At 42.7% G+C, this 17237-nt stretch overlaps 1 protein-coding gene across 3 annotated transcripts in view; it reads left to right on the top strand.

Moving 5' to 3' along the window:
• RCL1 (RNA terminal phosphate cyclase like 1) overlaps positions 1 to 17237 on the top strand; it is a 59989-nt gene that overhangs the window by 30078 nt on the left and 12674 nt on the right. Inside the window, exons 1-4 of one of the 3 annotated variants that reach the window (XM_036021672.1) lie at positions 1066 to 1086; positions 1595 to 1719; positions 10495 to 10620; positions 13104 to 13260. In XM_036021672.1, coding sequence (XP_035877565.1) covers positions 1610 to 1719; positions 10495 to 10620; positions 13104 to 13260 — 393 coding nt within the window. In that variant the 5' untranslated portion in view covers positions 1066 to 1086; positions 1595 to 1609. Of the gene's footprint in view, positions 1 to 1065; positions 1087 to 1594; positions 1720 to 8860; positions 9150 to 10458; positions 10621 to 13103; positions 13261 to 17237 lie in introns of those variants that run through there. The other 2 variants (XM_028526045.2, XM_036021673.1) reach the window with 2 other exon arrangements.

Genomic DNA, 17237 nt, shown 5'->3' with positions numbered 1-17237 from the left:
CATAGCTGTCGTAACATCATAATGCAATGCACTACTCACATATTTATGGTGAGGTTGGTGTAGACAAACCTACTGCACTGCCAGTCATATGAAAGCATAACACATGCGATGATGTATAATATGTATTGCTTGATACTGGTAATAAATGTGTTACTGGTTTATGTACCTCGAGTATGCTATTTATCGTATTTTAGAGTGTATTTTTTCTACTTGGGAAAAAACGTGGCTGTAAAACATGCTATGTTACAGTGGTAGCAGCCTCATATATATTTACCACATCTCATTTTCTTTTGTGCTTGATTCAGTCTTGTGGGTTTTTTTCCTCATTATGGCCCCTAAGCAAACAAAAATCTACTGTTAATATTGCCAGTAAGAGGCCATGTTCAGTGGTTGACTTGGAAACAAATTAAAAAGTGGTTAAGGACTACACAGGTGGAAAACTAGTGATGGTTGTTGCTTGCCATCAGGCACGTTCCATTCCACCATAGATAGCTACAGTCTTGAAGAGCAAAAACAAAGTGACGGAAGCTGTTAAAGGGTCTGCTTCATTAAAGGCAGTGAAACCAACAAAAATTACAGAAGGGCCTCTATCAGGCACAGAGAGACTTCTAATGACCTAGATTCCAGACGGGACGCAGTTGTTTATCCCTCTCAGCACTATGGCACTTGCGGCCAAAGCAAAATGTTTGTGATGTTGAAAGAAGGGGCTGGACTCGATTACAGTGTTAATTTATTGCTCGCTCTGGGTGGTTTAAATGATTCAGGAATGGTTATTCATTATAGTGTGAAAGTGAGTGGTGGGTCTGTGAGTGGTGATGTGAAGGGAGCTGAGGAATTTTGGGACACGCTGGATAAGCTGATTGTGGAGGAAAATTACTTGCCAGCACAAATATTCAGTGTGGGTTGAACTTCCCTATTCTGGAAACAGATAAGCCTGAAAGGACTTCGAGTTCATAAGGAGGCCAAGTTAGTGCCAGGCTTTTAAGGACAGGATAACAGTCTTGCTCAGGGGCAATGTTGCAGTTATAAACTGAAATACTTAGTAGCTGGCACACAGTGAGGACCCACGGGCCTTTCAGCCTACCAGTAAGTGCCCCTGCCAGTGTAAAGAAGTCCTGCGTGACCCAGCTCTGCTTCCACGATACCTTCCTGAATTACTGTTGTCAGTGCAGTGGGGCAGTACTACTGTTCGGAGAATTATATACCGTTTAAGACGTAATAATTAAGATGTAAGGTGCATGACCATAATTTAGAGTTCTGATAGATCAATTAATTGCATAGGAGAAAACGGTTAAGAAATGGGATTAACGCATGAACTAGGCCAGTCCCTCATTTTAAGGATGAAGACCCACTTGACTTTGGGACATGCTGGCTCTGTGCTATTTCTGAGACACTGTAGGGTGTCCTTGCTCATCATGTGCCCTCTTAGAGCTAACATCAGGTGCTGCTGACCTTGAAAGGATTGCCAAGTTAAATGTGAAAGAGCTGTCTCCCTTCTAAGGAAGAGCCCTTGGTGTAAATTGTACTGGGTTGGGTGTCTGGGTCAACTATTTTCTGTTGCATCCTTGCCTCTTCTTTCTCTTCATGTGTGCAGATTGTGCGACGGGGAATGCCTCCTGGAGGAGGAGGTGAAGTGTTTTTCTCATGTCCTGTAAGGAAGTTCCTGAGGCCCATTCAGCTCACAGATCCAGGAAAAATCAAACGTATCAGAGGAATGGCGTATCCTTTTTGCATTTGGTTTAGATTTCTTATTTTTTTCTTACCTTATGAAGATAAGAGTGACTCATAACAGCTTTACCTCTTCCCAGGGTTATTTGCATTTTAGATAACAATCATGGAAAAGTTTTAGGAGTGAAATTGTAATGGTTGGCTACGATATGATGCTTTATTATCTGCCTCACCTTGACCAGATTGATTGATTCATTTATTTTCTTTCTTCCTTCCCTCTCGCCCACCCTTCCTCCTATCATCCATCTATCTATCTATCTATCTGTCTGTCTGTCTGTCTGTCTATCTTAATCTTTACCATTTTCTTTCCTGGTTAACACTTAAATGGCTCCCATGTATATGATCCTCTCCTGAGGGCTTTGGTTTGGGGGCCACCGATGCAGTTGCAGCCCCGCCCTCAGAAGAGCTCATCATCTGATGAAGGAAACAAATATGTAAGCACATAGTTCTGATATAATGTGTAAGATGATATAGACACGTGTGCAGTGGGCTGGGGGAGCTAAGAGTAGAGAGTGGTTAATTTTGTCTGGAGGATGTAGGAGGGCTGAAATAATATCTACTGTTCATTAAGTGCTTACTCTGTACTTAAAGGATAATTATTTTATATATTTAGTTTTAAAAAACTACTTTACTGAAGTACAACATGAGTGACATCCAGAAAACTTCATGTTTAATGATACAACTTGATGAAACTTTGGAAATAAGAGTTGGTGAAGAATAATGCCAAAAATATATTCATCGCTTCCAAAAATTTCCTCTCATCTTCTTTAAAGTTTTCTTAATTAATTTATTTTTGATAATGCTTGAGATCTATCCTCTTAGCAAATTTTTAAGTACTGCAGCACACAGTCCAGTGTCACTAACCATAGGCATTATGGTCTCAGTGTATAGAAATAAACCAATATACAATTGGTTTTTGTGTGTTGACTTTGTATCCTGCAACTTTATTGAATTTATTCTAGTAGTTTTTTTTTGTGTGTGGAGCCTTTAGGGTTTTCTGTGTATTAAATTATGTCATTTGCAAACATAGACAGTTTTACTTCTTCCTTTTCAATTTTGATGCCTCTTAATTTCTTTTTCTTTCCTAATTGCTTTGTTGAATAGAAATGGTGAGGGTGGGCGTCTTTTGCCTTGTTTCAGTTCTTAGAGGAAAAGCTTTAGGTTTTTCACCACTAAATGTGGTGTTAGCTGTGTGCTTTTCATGCATGATCTTTATTGTATTGATGTAAGTTCCTTCTATACCTAATTCACTGGGAATTTTTATCATGAAAGAATGTCGAATTTTGTCAAATGCTTTTTCTGTATTGAGATGATCATGGTGATTTTTATCCTTCATTCTGTTATGTAGTGTATAACATTGGTTGTACATGTTGAACCAACCTTGTGTCCCAGAGATAAATCCCGCCTGGTCATGGTATATGATCCTTTTATTCTGCTATTGAATTTGGTTTGCTAGTGTTTTGTTGAGGATTGTCACATCCGTATTCATCAGGGGTATTGGCCTGTAGATTTTGTTCTTGAACTGATTTTGTCTGGCTTTGGTGTGAGGCTCATATTGGTCTCATACAATGAGTTAGGAAGTGCTTCCTCCTCCGCTTTTGGAGGTTTAAGATTAGCTATTTGGTGGAATTTGCCAATGAAGCCATCTGGTCCTGTGCAATTTTTTGTTGTTGGGAGGTTTTTGATTACTGTTTCAGTCTGGCACATGTTATTTGGTCTGTGCAAGCTTTCTATTCTCAGTAAACTTGGTAGTAGGTTTTATGTTTCTAGGAACTTATTCGTTTCTCTAGGTTGTTTAATTTGTTGGTGTAAAATTATTTGTAATAATCTCTTATGATCTGTTTTAATCTCTATGGCATCAGTTGTAATGTCTCTGCTTTCCGGGTTTTACTTACTTGTGTCTTCTCTCTCAGTCTAGCTAAGAATTGGTTGATTTTTATCTTTTTATGAGACCAACTCTTAGTTATGTCAGTTTTTATAGTCTTCTGTTTTCTATTTCATTTATTTCTGATTTAATCTTTATTATTTCTTTCCTTCTGCAATTTTGAGTTTAGTTCTTTTTCTGTTTCCTTGGGGGTGTAAAGTTAGGTCTTTTGAGATCTTTTTGTAGAAAGCATGTAGATGTTTATCGCTCTCAACTTCCCTTAGTACTGAATTTGCTGCATCCCATAAGTTCTGGTATGTTGTGTTTTTATTTTCATTTGCCTTTAGATATTTTCTAATTTCCCTTTTGATTTCTTCTTTGACACAGTGTTTGTTCAGTAGTGTGTTGTTTCGTTTCCATATATTTTTAAGTATATTTTATCGATTATGCTATTACAGTTTTCCCAATTTCCCCTCTTTATCCCCCTCTGCCATGTACCCCCCAACCCTCCAGCATCCTCCCCCCTTAGTTCATGTTCATGGGTTGTACATATAGGTTCTTTGACTTCTCTTTTTCCTGTACCATTCTTAACCTCTCCTCATCTATTTTATGCCTACCAATTATGCTCCTTATTCCCTGTACCTTCCCCCACATTCTCCCTTCCCTCTCCCCTCTGAAAACCTTCCATGTGATCTCCATTTCTATGAATCTGTTCCTGTTCTAGTTGTTTGGTTAGTATTTGTTTTTGGGTTGTTTGTTTATTTATTTGTTTTTTAGGTTTAGTTGATAGTTGTGAGTTTGTTGTCATTTTACTGTTCATAGTTTTTGTACTTCTTCAATTTCTTAGATAAGTCCATTTAACATTTCATATAATAACGGCTTGGTGATGATGAATTCCTTTAACTTGACCTTATCTGAGAAGCACTTTATCTGCCCTTCTATTCTAAATGAAAGCTTTGCTGGATAGAGTAATCTTGGATGTAGGTCCTTGCCTTTCATGACTTGGAATACCTCTTTCCAGCCCCTTCTTGCCTGTCCGGTTTCTCTTGAGAAATCAGCTGATAGTCTTATGGGCACTCCTTTGTAGGTAACTCTTTCCTTTCCTCTTGTTGCTTTTAAGATTCTCTTCTTGTCTTCAATCTTGAGTAACTCGATGATGTGCCTTGGTGTGTTCCTCCTTGGGTCCAACTTCTTTGGGACTCTCTGAGCTTCCTGGACTTCCTGGAAGTCTGTTTCCTTTGCTAGATTGGGGAAGTTTTCCTTCATTATTTGTTCAAATAAGTTTTCAATTTCTTGCTGCTGTTATTCTCCTCCTCACACCCCTATAATTTAGATATTGGAACATTTAAAGTTGTCCAGAGGTTCCTAAGTGTCTCTTCATTTTTTTGAATTCTTGTTTTCTTCGTTCTGTTCCAGTTGGATGTTTATTTCTTCCTTTTGTTCCAAATTGTTGATCTGAGTCCTGATTTCCTTCCTGTCACTGTTGGTTCCCTGAATACTTTGCTTTATTTCACTTTGGGTAGTCTTCATTTTTTATTTCATTTTTCGACCAAGCTCAATCAGTTCTGTGAGCATCTTGATTACCAATATTTTGAATTCCACATCAGCTCATTGCTTAGCTCCTCATTGCTGTTTCTCTGGAGTTTTGCTCTGTTCTTTCATTTGGGCCATATTTCTGTGTCCCTGCGCACCTGTTAAGTTGTATGGGGGCAGGCAACCTTCTTTGCTGCATTGTGGTGCTGTCTGTGGGGGAGGTGTCAGAAAGGGAACCATGCAGCTGGCTTGCTGGGCTCTAGCCCCATTTTCCAATGAACTCTCATGTGAGACTGGGAGTTTTTCCCACTGTGGCAACCGCTGCCGTAGTCCAGTCAGTTCTGAGTCTCAGTTTCCCGTTCAGCCAGCCCCACCCATGCGGTACACCACCTTGCTCCAGATTCTCTCCGTCCGCCCGTCTCCCTCACACCAGTCTGGTTGACTGTTTCTTTAATTTCTTGGTTGTCAGAGTTCCATGCAGTTTGATTTTCTGGGACTTCTGGCTCTTTATTGTTTTTAGATTGGTTGTTAGCCTCCTTTTGGTTGTGTGAAAAAGTGAAGGGTTTCTACCTATGCCTCCATTTTGGCCAGAACTCTCTCATTTCCATGTATTTGTGGACTTTCCTGTTTTCTTTCTGCTATTGATATCTAGTTTTATTCCGTTGTGGTTGGAAAAGATACTTGGAGTGATTTCAATCTTAAGTTTGTTAAGATTGTTTTATGACCTAGCATGTGACCTTAGAAAATATTCTGTGTGTACTTGAGAAGAATGTATGTTTTACTACTACCAGGTGGAATTTTCTATATGTCTTTTAGGTCCATCCTGTGTATGTCTGTTGGTCTGTTGTTTACTTAATGATTTTCATTCTGGGTGTTCTTAGATCCATTATTAAAGTGGGGTATTGAGGTCTCCAACTACTATTATATTGCTGTTTCTCCCTTCAGATCTGGCAGTGCTTGCTTTATATGTTTTAGGTGCTCAGATGTTGAGTATGCACATATTTATCATCCGTATATCTTCCTATTGAATTGATCCTTTTATCACCATATAATGATCTCTTTGTCTCTTGTGACTTTAAGGTCACTTTTGAATTAAAGTCTGTTTTGTTTGATGTATTTTGTCTCTTCTCTTTGGTTACCATTTGCGTGGAATATCTTTTTCTCTCCCTTTACTTTTAGTCTATACATACTCTTGAATCTAAAGTGAGTCTCTTATAAACAGAATGCAGTAGGATCTTGTTGTTTTATCCATTCAGCTACTCTTTGTCTTTTGATTGTGAACTTTAATGTATTTATATTTTATATGCTTTATTTTTAAGCCTCAAAGTTACTGAATTTACTTATATCCTATTTTGTAGATAAGAAACTGGGGCTTAAAAAGCTTAAGGAATTTGCTTCCAAATCACACTGTTCATAATGGCAGAGCTAGGGTTTGAACCCCATCTGTCTGACTCTGCAGCCCCGACTTTTCACCTCTGCTTTTTCCTATAGAAAAGATAGGACATTTGGACTGAGCCTTGAAGAATAGAGACTTATAAAGTGGAGCAAGGAAGGAAAAGCACTTCAGGCAGAAAAGTGGGACTGTGTAGAGGTAACAAATGTACAGTGGCTCTGGGGAGTGGCGATTGGTGTGGTGTGGCCCAAGTGCAGGTCAGCTGTGGTGTTTGGCAGTAGAAGAAGGGACATGAAGATGGCCAGGAACCAGTGAAAGTTGAAGTGTTATTCTTCATTCCAAAGCTAGCAGTTTTCTTCTGTAGAATGAATTTGTATATTATGAGGACAACCCTGGTGGTACCGAAAGAACTTTTGGCTCATTGTACACCTTTTGGAAGGCACAGGTTTTCTAAAAATCAGCTGGTGATGAGCACTTAGAGACAAAGATGACAGGGAATTATGGTGCTCTAAAGAAGGGACAGTAAGAGTAGTGGCTGGAGGACAGGTGAGGCCTGCTAGTTTATAGGATCCTAGAAGTGGAATGAATAGACCACAGTGATTATCTGTGTCTGTAATAGAGGAACAGGGAGTTGTGAGGACGATTTTGATGTTTCTCACTTAGGCACATGGGTAGAGAGGTTTGTTCTTATAGTAGTCACAAATGTGTGGGGTAATAAGTGGCAGAGAGTGGGGAAGTAAAGATAAGTTTAGTTTTAATTCATGTTGGGTTTGAGGGTCTTTTAAGATGGTTACAGGGAGACAAACCTAGAAAGGAAATTAGAAATGTAGATCTCTAACTTAGGGGCAGGGTGAGGACTAGAAATAAACACTTTAGAGTCAGCTACCCTGTGGAACAGGAAGAGGGGAGGACAGAACCCTGGGAGGCCACTAAGACTTGACAGCAGAAGCAAAGTAAGTGCTCCCAGAAAGGGAGACTATGGAAAGTCAGAGTTGAGAGGACAACAAAGAAAATGCAGCTTTTGGAAGCCCGGGTCAACACCTTAAAGAGCATTAAGATGCACGGAAGTGCATCTTTTCCCCTTCTGATCAACTTGCCAGGGCCTGGGAGGGGGCTGGTGTTTGTTCCTGCCAGCAGCTGTCACTGGATGGTGCAGTTAACCATTTATTTAATGCCACCCACTCTCATTCTCCCCTTGCCCGACACGGGGTGAGACAGAAGAGAACAGTCCATTTCAGTTTTCTAGTGTTGTCCTGCCAGCTCATGATCTGGTACATAAGAGTTAAGTGAGTATATGAGGGTAGAAGCAGAAGAAGGGTGTGGGGTGTAATTTGTGGGACAATCTGGTTTCCTTTTTCTGACTATAGGGAAGGTACTTAGAGAACCACTCTCTCTTTCCCTCTTCCTTCTGCCCCCAACGCCCACATGCTCGCACACAAGCACGCACATGCCTTGGGTTTCTCTGACCTGCAAGCCGTATGGACTATTGGTATGGACTTGTCTCTTGGATATGAGTTCTTAGTATGGCCTTCATGAATGAGCTTCAGGTCGTTGATAACCCTCAAATTACCTGTAATGATGTGTGTTCGTGTATTTCTTGAGAGACTGTCATAGCTTTCATCAGGTTCTCAGAGGGGTCTCTGATTCCTGAAAGGATAAGAACCTCTGCTTTGGGATTTGAATCTTGGACTAACAGTAAGAAAAGCAGTAGCTGACATTTATTGGGCTCCGACCATGTATCAGGCACCACTGACTACTTTGCATGCATTATTTCATGTGAGTCTCCAAACCCTGCAGGGAGAGTGTTATGATTATCCTTTTCTTACTGAGGAGGAAGTGGATGCACAGAGAGTAGCACATCAGATCTGGTGTGATGCGGTTTGCTGGAGCCGGGACTTCAGTATAGTCTGATTCTAGGACTCTTGGTTGTCCCTTGGTAGGGCCTCCATGCCAAGCCAGGTAGCCCCATAGTGACTCTGGGATATAGCCAGTTTAAAACTCCTTTCCCTCTTCACTGACCCTGAATGGGCACCATCTCCTTCCTGGTTTCCATAGCTCTGGAGGGGTAGGGGAAGAGGTTGTCGTTGGGAAGTGGATCTGTTTGATTTTGAACCTTAGTTCTGTGACCCACTTGTCCTCAGCGTAAGCCCTGGAACTGGGGATCCATAGCCCTTGACAAAGGGTTACCGTGAACGTAAAATAAGTTGATAATGTACCTAAAATAACTTTAGGAACCACGAACACTGTGGGATTATGTGTCAGGGTAGTGACATCTGTGCTCTCCTAGGGAGATTGAACAGCCTTAGGCCTCAGAAGGACAGCACCTACCTGGTCCAAAGGCTGTGAGACCTGGGACTGTTTGTCTTAGCTGCCTGTGGTCAAAAGTACATTCTGGACAGCAGAGGTGGTGATGTAACTGGGTTCTGTGTGTGTATTGAAAAATCCCTCTTTGCTCTTTCCTCATTTCAGGTTTGCTCTTTGAGTCAAGTCAAATATTTATCACATATTTCTGAGTACAAAAGTAGTGTATTAGAGAGTTGTGAGGGACGCAGCAGCAGAGCCCCTTTCCGCATAGAGTGTGCAGTCTTGTTGACGAGCAAGAACATGTGCGTATGTGAAGGGAGGTGTGTGGTAAGTCTAAGTGCAGACCACAGTTGGGTGCTGGCCGGGGGGTTTCAGAAGAGAGGGAACTCTGGACTTGGAGAATGAAGGAAGGCAGTTCAGGATGAAGAATCTGGAGAAGTGGGATGGGTGGACAGTGTGCTGTTACTGGGTTGGGGAGAAACACTGAGCGAGGCAGAGGATCTGACCCAAGAAATGGGAGGGTCCAGGTCCAGAGTTACTGGCAGACTCTGACTAGCTTGAGGAAGATGATCTTTGAGTGGAATATGCAGGATGGGTCAGGAAGGGAAGCTTGATGCTAGTCAATTTTTTATACAGACTCAGAGCATTATGTTTTGCAGCTCAAATGAAAATTTAATGTGTTATTTGTAGTAGTTTTTGAAGAGCTGAGCTGAAATGGGCAGACCACCACACACCTGGTTTTCCCTGTTGGACTTGCCACATGAGGTCTCTGTAAGGGGAGTGGGAAGATCACGTGTTATTACTTCTCCATTCTTTCAGCCCCTCATCTCGCAGGTGCAGCTAGCTTATGGCCGTGCATTGCACATTGAAAGTACTCAGTACATACTTAGTTTTTATTTGATTCATGGGGCTGGGGAGAGCCAGTCTCTGTTTCTACTTCCTCAAGAACCAGCCTTTTTATTTGAGTTGCTAACATCTTCCTCCTTTTCTTTCTGGTGGTGCCCTGTTGTAAAAGTCTGGTTACCAGTATTGTGACCATAAAGTAGCTGTTGTGAGGAGTCTGAACCATCCACAAATGGAGTGAGTGATACTTAAATAATTGAAAATAGGCTCTGCAAGTTAACAAAGAAAAAATCTGTTTACACCTTTGTATACAGCAGCTACCATGCTCTTTCTATATTCTTTTTCTGGAGGAGGTGGGTTGGGCATCCCCAGTGCGGAATCTGTTCTGGTCTGAGGTTCTAAGAGAAAGACTCGGTGGTGGCGGCTGTGGGGATGATCAGGGAGTACTTCAAAGGGAGCTTGGCTCACGCCCCTACCAAGAGGCGGTTGTCTTCATTTATTCCAGAATTGAGTTGATCATTTGTAAGGGTGGGGGTGTGGGTAGGAAGTCTAGGTCAGGGTTGGGAGGTTTTACTTTCTAACTTCTTATGTTTGGCTTTCTCACCATGAATATTTAAGACTTTTGTAACTATCGTATAAAATTATGTATAAATAATAATAATAATATAAAAACTGATGATGGTACTATACAGTTAAGTAATGAACTACCGTTAGAAAATCAAATGCAATCTGATGTTACTGCAGGTTCACAAATATTTGCTAGCTTTATAATTGATTTTTCTGTGTTCTGAAGTCCAAGTAGAATGATGACCTTAACTCCAGGTTGCAGGTACTCCGTACGTGTATCACCTCAGATGGCGAACCGGATTGTGGATTCTGCGAGGAGCATCCTCAACAAGTTTATACCTGATATCTACATTTACACAGACCACGTGAAGGGAATCAACTCTGGGAAGTACGTGTGCATTTTTGCGGCCTGATACCGTAGCTACCCAGCCTTTTTCATGCTCCTGTTCTGATTGAGGTTAAAGCTGTCAGCTCTGAGGTTGGGCAGCCAGAAGAAGAATAATTTCAGGTTTAATTTCCTTCTGACTTAACTGCCATTGTCACCAGTAACTCCTGTTGCATGGAAGGCACCTCAGTGGCCAGTGCTGAGAGATGAGGGGTCCAGTCCCTAGCCTAGGACCCCTAGGCTATTTATAAACAGTGCTTTAAGCTTTAAATCCCATCTGCTCTCTAATCCCACAAAAAGTTAAGCAAGTTCTTTTGTCCTGTGTAAGTAACAGTTTAAGGGGGTAAAAAACTCTTTGTTGGACTAAATGCCAGTTAGATTCTCTTTCCACCAAGGGAACACCCCTAGAGCCAGAGAAAGCTGTTATTGCAATTCGAATTTCATTTAGTTAAAGCCTTTGCGGAAAACCTCAGTTTAGAAAATAAAAAGTTAATGATAATCTGTGTAATGAAAGTGTCTGTTTTAGGCTTTCGTTGTATATTTAGAAGCCAGTAGGTTAGGGAAGCAGTTAAAACCAGTATTTTCCCTGGCTGGTGTGGCTCAGTTGGTTGTCCCGTTGTCCCATAACCAAAAAGTTGCGGGTTCAGTCCCCATCCTGGGAATGTACAGGAGGCAACCAATTGATGTTTCTCTCCCTTCCTCTCTTAAAAAATTTTTCTTTTTACTCTAAAAATGATAAACATAAAGAAAAGTTGACCTGAAACTAATATAAAATAATATCAAATATAACTATAATTGAAAAATAAAATAAAAGAAAAATTGAAAGGATGGTATAGTGAGCACCCATATATTCCTGCTACCTGTAGTTAACAGTGAGTATTTTGCTAAATTTGCTTTACCTGTGTGGGTTTGTTTGTTTTTGCTGAAACATTTCAGTGTGAATAATAATATTATTGTACTTTGAATCTGAACGTCTCCTAAAAATAAGAATATCAGAGTCTAAGATTGACAGTGGTGTGTTAAGAAATCAGTTTTTTTCTAAGTGGTGCTGCAACTAACCTTTTTCATAGATGTTCTATTTGATGTTTCTTTTAACTTCAGCAAAAGAAGGAAAGGGAGTGTGAAGGGGGGGTAAGGGTGTCACGGGATCTCTGGCCTTCCTGAGGCCTCAGGGAAAGATCAAGGTGATTTCAGAAACATGATAGTGGCTTGTAGTCCAAAGTGACAGAGGTGCTCGTACCAGAGGTTAGAGTTGGGAAAGGGTTTGTGCGCAAAGCTGGCTCTTTCTTTGGGGGGGTCAGAAAGGTCAGTGATGGTCCTAAACCTTTGGGTATTGCTCAAATGTCACCAGTGCTCTCCTTGTTCATGCCATGGGAGTGATACTGCTTGCATTTCTAGGTAACTGTGAAGGTGAAAGGTGACATACGCCAGCCAGTAAGGCAGTGCCTGGCACATAATAGGTGCAACAGAAATGGTAACTGCTAAGGCTGTTCTTCCCTTTCTCTTCTCGGCCACAGGTCTGGAGTCACTGTCAGCAGTTCTCAGGGGAGAGGGGATTACAGAGGGTGTGGGCGGATCAACAGCCAGGGCAGCTGTCGCATGGCCTGATCTGGATAGAGCCTTTTCTGTCTGGCCTCTTCACCAAAGGGTGGCCAGGGGTGAAGCAGAGCAGGCTTGAAGGCCACACTGCCACCAGCTATAGTGCAGCTTTTCGTAGTGACTGCTTAGCTGACCCGTTTGTGGTTACACTACAGGAAGCTCACGTGGATCAAGATGAAGCTGTATGTAGACTTGGTGGTCATCAACTCCAAGCTCCCCATAGAAAATTAAAACCAATGCATGATAAGGTTGTTTAATTTTCTAAATCTTAAGTCACAGATGACATAGTGATCTTCCTTCTCTGTTATGAAATTGTAAAGTCATGAGTGGTTATTAATCTCTTCTGAACCGGTGAAGTATCTATGTCAGTTAGGCTTATGAAATCCAGGCGTGAGAGTATATGTTACGGGCACGGCCCAGAACCTTGGGGCCGGCAGTTGCTGGTGGCCTGTGTCAGTGCTTCGACCAGTGTGCACATCTGTCAGCTGTGGACTTGGTACAGGTTGCTTAATTTTTCCAATTTCTCGTTTGTAAAATGGGCACTACTATCTGTTCTGCAGATGTGTAGTGTCAAAGCTCCCAGCTCAGAAAGGGGCAGAAACTAGTGCTCATTTTCCGGTGTCCCCAGTGTGGGGGGAGGAGGAGGGGTTGGGGGCTGGAGGGCTGACAGGAAAAACAATGCAAACTTGGGTCCTCCTTGGTTCTGCCTCATGTGCTTTCACGACGTCGTGTATATTTCCTGTGTAAGCTGGTAGGAACTGTGATAAGGCTTGACAAAACAAACCAGAATGCCATCAGAAAGGTGTTCGCATTTTCTTTCCTTTTGCTGGTGAATGTGAACCCCGCTTCATTAACTCTACTCAGTGTCTGTGTCTTTGAATTCCCAGGTCTCCAGGCTTCGGGCTGTCACTGGTTGCTGAGACCACCAATGGCACCTTCCTCAGTGCTGAACTGGCCTCCAACCCCCAGGGCCAGGGAGCAGCGGTGCTTCCCGAGGACCTGGGCAGGAATTGTGCGAAGCTGCTGCTTGAAGAAATCTATAGGGTATGTCTTCAGCCTCTGCTGGCTGGGGAGAGGGGCCACCAGGAAGCAGCTCACTGCCTCTCATTTTTAATCCTAAGCAACTATCTTCCCTTCCAAGGGCTTAAGCCAAGGAGTTAACCTATTCTTACCCATTTAAAAACAGTTTAATATGACTAGCTTAATAGATTAGCTAAACTAATCAGTGAGCAGAGATCCAGCCTCTCCTGGTTTACAGGGCAGGTAAGCTTGAACAGTTGGGAGAGGAAAGATCTGGAACAGTGATACAGAGGAAGGAGAAGGTAAAAAAAAATGAAGGTGGTTAGGTGGTGACTGGCCACTTGAAGAGAATGCATGGCCAGGAGCAAAGCAGGTGCTCTCAGCTCCCCCAGTCGTTGCCATGTGAGGGTGGGGACTCCTTGTTTTCAGGTGTTTCATGAGAAGTGGGAAATTTGGATTTGTATGTGACAGTTGATTCAGATAGAAAATAGTGTCAACAGGGTAGAATTTGCAGTGTGTTCTAGAGCAGGGGTCCCCAACCCCTGGGCCACGGACCGGTACCAGTCCCTGGCCTGTTAGGAACAGGGCTGCACAGCAGGTGGTGAGTGGTGGGCAGGTGAGCGAGTGAAGCTTCACTTGTATTACCGCCTGAGCTTCGCCACCTGTCCTCCACCCTTTCCCAGTCTGTGGAAAAATTGTCTTCTGTGAAACTGGTTCCTGGTGCCAAAAAGGTTGGGGACTGCTGTTTTAGAACATGGAAGAATGTTTAGGGAAGGCAGGCCTGTGTCAGAGCATGGCGGGGGCTTTGGAAAGATTAGAACACAGGAAAGAGAAGGGACATGAAGCCGAAGGTGAGACTTCATTGATTGTCATTTGCTTCTGTGGATGGGCCATGGCTCAGACCAGCCTGGACCAACCTGTCCTGTAAGTTGCCACAGTTTTTTCTCTGTCGATTTATATAAGCAACATACACATAGGCATATGAAGGGGGACCCCCCAAAAAGCTGGAATTATCTTCTGGGAGCTGGGACCCTTGTAGTACAGGCTTCCCCCAGTAGGTGAGTGTTTCAGGAACCCATCTGTATCAGTGTGCCAGCTGGCGTTGCTGTGAGAGGCTGTGTTTGGCTTCAGTAAATTTTATTTTGAAGAGTCTTTTGACGCTTTTGCCCATTTCATGATGGGTGATCTGTGAGCACATCTGTCTACACTGCACTGAATGTTTAGCAGTTTTTGACCCAAAACAGCATGACCCCTGGGCCCTACCTTCCCTATTCACCCCATCTTGTCCCAAGGGACTTTGTTTTGTTTCTCTGGATGAAAAAAGTCCTCAAAGGGAAACATTTTGCCAGTGTGGAAGGGGTGAAACAAAAAGCAGCCGAAGCACTAAAAGGTATCAAAATGGACAAGTTCAAAAACTGGTTTGACCAGTGGAAAAATGTCTCAATAGGTGTATTGCATCAAATGGAGAGTACTTTGAAGGTGACTGAAGTTTAAACATGTAAAAATAAAGAATTTTTTAATAAATAAGTTTTTTAGTTTTTTGGGTTCCCTCTCGTACATGCACTTTTACTCTGCTTCCCAAAATAAGTCGAGGTGACCTGAAGTAAGGAAATTGGGAGGGAAGGAAAGATGATGGCCGGGAAAATAAGATAAAGCTGCTTCAAAACACATTCTCTAAATCCTGTAGGCTTGGCTGGAAGAAAGTCCCCAGTCTGTTTCCAGGACGCTGGTTGTGTTGTCTTTTGCCTTGGATTCCTGTCGGGAAGGTGAAGCCGAATCCGAGGCAGACTCCCGGGGACAGTCATTTCTCCGCTGTGTGTGTGAGGCCCACAGTCTTGAGCTGGGCACTAGCAAGAACTATACTCTGTGTGATTCGCTTTTGTGTGGTGTACAATGTTTGTGAATTGTTTTTTTATTCAGCTGAAGAGTTTTCATCCCTGTATTTCTGTGTGTTTATTCTCAGCTAGTAGACATCTCTGTGGTTTTTTCCTGAGGTCTCCAAGGAAGCTTTGCCCCCTTTAGTAGCAAAAATCATTATGTGATCTCAGTGAAATAAAATGAGTAAGGCAGGGGCACAGTGGTGATTTTATTTTTTAATTCTTTCTGTCACTGTGGTTTATTCATCACTGCGGTGGAATGAGGCCTGGTTTGGCTCACAGGTATTGATCCCTGTGCTGGCCTCACGAAGGAAAGCAGCTTGTAGCCACAGCGCTATTCCCATCAGTCACCGTCCTTAGTAGTACCTCTCTTTGGTTGCACAGTGGAAGAAGTAAGAGTGAACTGCTTCAGAGTTCATTAAAATGTCCAGGTCTTAAAGGTGTTTTTTTAATGTTCCCCTAATTAAACTGGAAGACAAAGAACCTACAATTGTGTCTTCAGTATTGTGACTCCATTCCCTCTACTCAACATTCAGCCAGCAGATAGTGGCAGAAAGAAGTATCCTATCAAATGAAATCCTCCTGAAGGGGAACAATCTTCTTACAATTTTTGTGTAGCCAAGGTCTTGGTGTTAGCTTTTTTGATGCTAAATCAGCTCAATGTTTGATGCTTAATTTAGTGATTTTTTTTTGAAAAGTGGGTAATAACCAGAAATTGGAAGTAAATAAATGATCAAGAGGTTGTCATGTCATCTAGGAAGTTTGTCATCTGGACGTCTTTGAAGACGGGCCGTGCATGTGATGCCTGTGTCCCTGAGCCCCTGGTGACCTGTTCAGGTTCCCATCCGTGGTGGCTGGAGGCCCCCTTTCTGACCCTGGGGACCCTTCCATGTCGTTCCAGCAGAGCTGGGGGAACCGGAAGCACCACATCACAGAGCAGCCCCGCTGGAGTGTGGGGTTTTATCCCGTAAATAGCACATTATAGGCCTTAGGGTGGAAACATGCTTTCTCTCTTGTGAAGCTATACGTTCACAAGAGAGAAAGCATGCAGTCTGGATTAGGTTATTTTATTTTGTTTTTTCTCTTTACTCTAGTTAACTTCTATATAAAAACCATTTTGTTGTGCCTGCACCAAGTTTCCTTTTTTAAATCATTAAGAAAACTTCCTTATTCTTTGTCTACGGTCTTCAGTTGTTAAAAGGATGAAAATGCTTCATGTTTTTGTGAGTAATTTATAGGCCCGTGTTGTGACATGGTTTCCATAAGTAATAAAAACTTATCGCCTTGGAAGGCGCTGTTTATTTTTATCAGTTTTAATCCTCTGTTCTAATCCCTCCTGGTCTATTTGTGTCTCATCGTTAACCAAGTCCTCTTGATTCTGTCCCAGGCTCTCTGGAACTGCCTTTCCTATCCATCTTTGCTGCTTCCGTCTCCTACCATTGTGTGGGTTGGCTCTGCCTACTTGCTGAGGGGAAGTCCTTTCTACATCTGCTCCAACATCCCCTTCGTTTCTGAATCTCCTAAAACACTTACTTGATCTTTTCACTCCTGTGCTCAAAAGACCTTGAGTAGCTTCTCACTTTCCGGACATAAATCAGAACCCTTGCTAGACTCAGAAAAGCCCTCAGTGTGCCTACTGTACCTTCTCCCTTGCATACTTCTCCTCTGCAGGTAGCATACAGCCCTTTCAGGCTGGCCTCCTGGTGGTTCCTTGCTGGCCCTAGATCCTATTTCCCTCACCCTCCTGCTTTTCCTTCTTCTCCAAACCTCTTCCCTCCAGGGTCAGTTCAAGTCCCCACCTCCCCAGTGCCTTACCCTGGTGCGGTGAGTGACAGCCCCTCCCCACTCCCCTTGGCCGTCCAGTGTCCACAGCCCTCAGGGGCTGCAGAGCTTTGGCTTCACCTCAGATTGTTTCTGCTTCCTGCTTGTATCTCATCTTTTAGCCAGACTGAAGCCACTTTCAGTGAGATTGAAGCCAGTGAGATTCAGCCCTCAAGGGTTGTATCCTCTGCTGAGGGGTGACCCTACCACGCCCTCCATGGTGTCCTGTACACAGAGCCCCCAACATATTTATTGTGCAAAATGCTGGTCTAGTACATAGTCAAAATTGATACAAGTCAGTTG

The sequence above is a fragment of the Phyllostomus discolor genome, chromosome 3 (assembly GCF_004126475.2).
Source record: "Phyllostomus discolor isolate MPI-MPIP mPhyDis1 chromosome 3, mPhyDis1.pri.v3, whole genome shotgun sequence".
NCBI classification, from domain to species: Eukaryota; Metazoa; Chordata; class Mammalia; order Chiroptera; family Phyllostomidae; genus Phyllostomus; species Phyllostomus discolor.
This window is presented reverse-complemented; position numbering and strand designations above follow the sequence as displayed.